At 35.8% G+C, this 5499-nt stretch overlaps 1 protein-coding gene across 1 annotated transcript; it reads left to right on the plus strand.

Annotated features, from left to right (window-relative positions):
* LOC122302733 (uncharacterized protein At3g27210-like) lies at positions 1-3361 on the plus strand. Its single transcript, XM_043114136.1, has 3 exons — positions 1-432; positions 2239-2319; positions 2530-3361. Exons 1-3 carry the CDS (start codon positions 255-257, stop codon positions 2973-2975), a joined length of 705 nt encoding a protein of 234 aa, XP_042970070.1. The 5' UTR covers positions 1-254; the 3' UTR covers positions 2976-3361.
* Positions 3362-5499: the final 2138 nt, after the last annotated feature.

Consider the following 5499-nt stretch of genomic DNA (forward strand, 5'->3'; position numbering starts at 1 on the left):
GATACTTCTCAGTGGGTCCCAGTCTCTGTAAAATCCGCTTACACTTGCATCCTGCTTTGATTATATATCTTCTCTCTCTCGCACATTTCAGACTTCCTTTAATTAGCCTTCCACACAACGCCAAATACCGTCCTCTTCCTTATTTACCTACTTCCACTTTCTCTCTCTATATCTGCAAAAACTTCTTACTGTTGCTCTCTGGGTTCTGGATGACCAGACTGGTATTGGGTTAGAGAGATAGACAGATAGGAGGCATGGGTTCATGTGCATCACTGCATAGAAGCTCGGACTCCGCCATGAAACTCGTGATTCCACCTTCACCCATAAAGGAAATTCCCACCAATGGGAATCCTCCGATCGAAAACAACAACGTTGTCGCTGCTAAGTCCCAGTGGCCGGCTTCTCGGCAAGCCGCTAGTTTTGGAGGATACGGTATATATGCTCCTTATTATTGTTGTTACGTTTTTTTTTTTTTTTTAATTTTTTGCTTTCAAGTTCCCGCTTGAATGGATTGTTTTTCTCGATCATATGATGCAATAAATCAGATGGGTTTTTGCTTTTTAATTTTCTTAGTGATGGAAAAGTTATTACGTTGAACAATATCTTCTTTTTGGATCTTTTAAGTGATATGCAATCTGATATGAAACAGAGGTGGGGTCGGTATGGGTGACTGTATTTCATTTTGTATGGTTGAAGAAAGCATTATTTTATTGGTTTCAGTGGTTGAGCTGCCTTCATTATTTCATTGAATTAGATATTTACTTTTTTCACTTGTTTTTAGGGGATGGATTATTACTTGTCATTTATGGTTCATCTTCGTTTATTCAATTCATTATCCTTAAGCTTCACCTTTACATAAGCACTGTAAATATATGACTGGCCGACAAAAATTTGTGAAAGATCAATTTGTTAACTGTGACATCCCTATTCATAGCACTTTCAGTATTGAACGGGAGTACTAGATATGTTGAGCACTAATAGATTCGGTTCTTGTAATGGAATTGTAAGGAAGACTGGGAGATGGAATGAAACTGGTATCCATTTTTTTCTGCTCGAAAAAGCACCTTAAACAATTGAAGACAAACCTTCTATTATTTTTAATCTCTTCTAATCATTACCGCCCGTGACTTTTAGAGATATGGCATCTAGTCATAACAATATGTGGTAGGGTTAGTTTCTTTGCATTATCGGAACAATTATGTAGATGATGTGCGGATAGTTTGGAGAGAAACTCCAGATGTTCCTATGAAGACTTTGTTTTTATCGGGAACTTGATTGGAGCAGGGGAAGCAGAAGGGGAATTAAGCCTGACTGTGGCGGTCTTTGAACTCCAAAATCCAAAATGCCTTCTTGGTAAACTCCGAGTTGGTTGGAAGTCCTAGTCTACGCTTTCATTGTCGTGTAGAACTTTTGGTAGATACAGAAGTGTTATAATCTCTAATGAATATCTTTCTGTATGTTGTGATAGATGTCTAATGGTTCCTGCCTTAGAAAATAATGCAATATATGCGGGCCATTGGTTTAGGACCATGGTTATGAAATGGATCTTGTGGTGGTTGCATGATTTTAATTATTTTTTATTGGCACCGGGTGTTTGTAACAATGTCCCGACTAATCTCAAGGGTGCACAGGTCCTCGACAAGGAATTTTTCGCAAGTGCACTTCAGATAATTTAAGGGAAAAATCTCCTAATCCAATAACCCCTAGAGATTGTTTGCACTCAAGAGAATTTGAACCTTAGACTCAGGCATTGTTTGCATTAATTTTTTAGAATCAGATTGTATACCTAAGGCTCAGTGATGGATGCACCGCTTCATAGGATATATTTCAGAGAACTTTTGCTTGAACATTAGAGGAATGACGCCCCAGTAAGATGAAATTGAAAATAAAATTATGTTGTGGTCCATTGTCGCTTGTGTAATTCAATGAAAAGGGGTTTCAATGGCATTTTTGTGAAAGTCCATCGAGAACTGCTTCATTTTAAAAATGGTTGTTTTTCTTAAAAGTGAAAACAGAATATAATCCTCCGCATTTCTAGTCTCTCTCCAACAAGTGATTCCAACAATAGGAGAAAGATCAATATTGGCTTAGGCGAGAAGCTATGTTTAGGGGGAAATTGTCCCTTAAGCATCCCCTCCTAAATAGATATACTTTTATATATGCAATTTTTAATTTAAATCTACAATTTACTTTTATTGTAGGCTTGAAGTTGAATAATATCTTTCCCTTTTTCTGCAGGTAGCAAAGAAGAAACCTTTTTTGATTCCCAAGCATGGTTAGATTCGGATTGCGATGATGATTTTTTTAGCGTCAATGGTGGTAAGAAAATTGTTTATAGTCATTTTGCTTGCAAGAATGGTCCATAGGAGTAACAGTCCTTGAATTGGATAGTCTGTATAGAGTTATTATCTTGGATTCTATATGGTTGTTAGCTCATCTGTATAGGAACAAATAATGCAGAAGGTAGACCATGTAGAAATATCTTTCTTGGCCCCATCAAATTTATTGTATTCGTTGTTCTTTTTGCAGATTTCACCCCATCCCGTGGCAACACTCCACTCCATAATAACTTCTCAACCGGGATTCCTCGAGTCGACAAAGTCCATTCTGAGAACAGAATTCCTGGTTCCCCTCATGAGCCATCCCCAAAAAAGAAATTAATTGAGCTTTTCCGAGAGAGCATCCGACAGGACCAAGATGTCAACAATCTAAATACCTCAGGCAACCAGAACATTTCCGACGGAAAGATGGAAGTTAAACCAACTGTACTTGACGTCCCTCCAAAGTCGGCACATGGTACCCCTTATGGAACTAACTCTGTATGTAGTAGTGAGAGGACCTCTAATGGAGACCTCTTAACAGAGAAGGAGAAACCATTTAGGCCTGTGCAGTGTTGTCTTCCCAGCTTGATCTCATGCCGTAGCTTTAGCGAGAGGAAGAAGAAGATGGACCCTTCTATAGCAGTTGTTGATTAAGCTTTTGGTTTATAATGCCTCCGGTACAAGATAAATGGAAGAATCCAGGTTCTCTGATCTTTGGGGATCACAAGTTCTGAGCTTCTCTGACTTTGCGTTTCCTCAGATATTGTAAAGTGTGAGATATATCTCATCTGTTAAGAACTCATGTCATATATGGATTCAAGGGCATGTAGAAAAAAGCAATAGTGGAGATGTTAAATGTTAAAACTCCACCGAGGGATTTTTTTATCTTAATCAATCTTAGAAATGGGTTTGTATCTTCACGTTGGTGGTAGTTTTTTTTTTTTTTTTTGCCTACTTTTCGGCATGGCTGGTGGATAATAATGTAATTTTATATTCCCGAGAAAAGAAAAACAAAGAACAGAGAAGGGGAAATCGAAATAGATGTGCATTCTTTTTTCTTTATCTTTTTAATACAGAAATCTGTGTTTTAATTCTACATTTTCATTGTTCCACTGTATGTGAGTAGTGTTTGGTCCTTGCTTGGCCACCATAGTTGTGAGAGATTCTTTGTTTTAATAATATTTAATATATAAATTTAAAATTTATTTTTTAAATTAAATTATTCTATGATTTATTTGGAAGCGATACGTTTCGACACCGTAGGTCTTTAACATTATACTGCTTTCAGCCAGGTTTGCTGAAATTCCAGGGTTAAATCTTGGAGAGGAATGAAAGGACCCAAAGGCTACAAGGTATGGAGCCCAAACCAAAATCGAACGGAGGAGTTCTTAGAAAGATGGGCCTCAGGGTAAACTCAATAGCAAAACTAGATCTTAGCAGATTATTAATTTTAGTTTTTCTATTTCTATAATTTGAAGGGGCAAAAAAAAAAAATTATATGAGTACTTTTAGAGGCGACAGCATGTTGCCTCTATAGTTATAAAAGCAGTCTTTCTTAATTCTAATAGTTATAAGATGCATTATTATTCATAGTTATAAGATGCATTATTATAAAATTGAAAATTTATGAAGTACTTTCAAAATATGGATGATGTGTCATCATATCATAAACTATTTTTTTATTAAAATTGTTTATCGGCCTAACATGACATATTATGATAATATTAGAAAATCAGGTCAAAAATTTGGTAAAATCGCTCCACTTGGGGTGAAGTAATTATTATTATTATTATTATTATTTAAGAATTGGACAGTATCTCAATTTTATTAATTATATTCACTTGTGGTGGAAGAAAATCGTGGTTACAATTCAACACCTGGGAGATATAGATAGACAAAAAGACCAAACCCAGGCGTAAAATCCTTAAAATCCAAAATGTTTAAATACAATGCCAAGAGAGAGGACAAAAACCTAATACAAAACTAACTGAAGAGAGGAAAACCTGCAAGAAAAACAAGCAAACAAGAATAGAAAAACTTACTAGTTACACACCTTACGAAACCCTCAAGTAAGGAAGACTCAATTTGTCCATGCAAATGATACCTCTTAAGAGCTTAGGCAACGTATAATCTCTAGATCAATCAAATTCAAATCCTCAACATCACACTTGGCTATAAAATCAGCCACAGCATTTCCTTTACAAAAAATATGATTCACTTACAGTATAATCCAGACAATCAAGATATTCATGTATTAATCCATCTAAAAACTCTTCTAACTACCAGATCTGACAATCATCCTTAGTAATCCAATTTACTAATAGTTGAGAGTTCGTCTCAATTATCCTTATTATTATTATTATTTATTTTTAGCAGTGAATTCAAATCTATTTAAAGCTTGGAACGGGCTCCAGAAGCTTGTGGCCGTACGTAGTGGGCATATTCATCGGGGGATTTAGTAGCTCCACAATGAAAAGGGAAGTTGAAACCGTGGAAGACGTTGCTACTTTATGGGTCAAGCTGCACGCCACGTACTTTTCCCCACTCAAAATGACTTTGTTGTTATTATTTTCTTTTTAATGGAAGTGTGGAAGGAAATTTTTTGTCAAATTAAGGCCAGATGTCCCGCCATGATAATGAAAATTAAACAACATGGTGGGATGCACATGGCTACTTGTTTCCCACGTACGATTCCAATCTCAACATGACTACTTTATTAATTTTATTACTATTTTTTTAATAAATTAATTATTGTTTGGGTCTGTTGGCTTAGTTAGGAATGTATTATATCTATAGGGAAAAAACGTCCATGATCATCAAGGTCACGGCAATCGGTTTCCGCTGATGTAATGGCAAATCAAAATCACATTTTAACACGTCAATGTCTTCACAAATCCAACGTAAGATTTTTTAATATGATATTGTTATTAATTAGGTTAGTTCTAATTATATATACAGATCATCTCCATACGCGCGTAAAGGAAGAAAGCATCGATCGACCCAAAAGTACTACTGTTATTATATAATATTCTAAAAGAATCGATCAAGATGCAACTGAAGCTCTTTTTTCTAGTTAAAAAAATCAGTTTATATCACTCAGTGCATGCCCATATATACGACACCTTTGCAGACCACCTATACATATATGATTCATGGGCAGAAGTGTCATGCATATTAA

This window comes from Carya illinoinensis, chromosome 3, assembly GCF_018687715.1.
Source record: "Carya illinoinensis cultivar Pawnee chromosome 3, C.illinoinensisPawnee_v1, whole genome shotgun sequence".
Taxonomy (NCBI): Eukaryota; Viridiplantae; Streptophyta; class Magnoliopsida; order Fagales; family Juglandaceae; genus Carya; species Carya illinoinensis.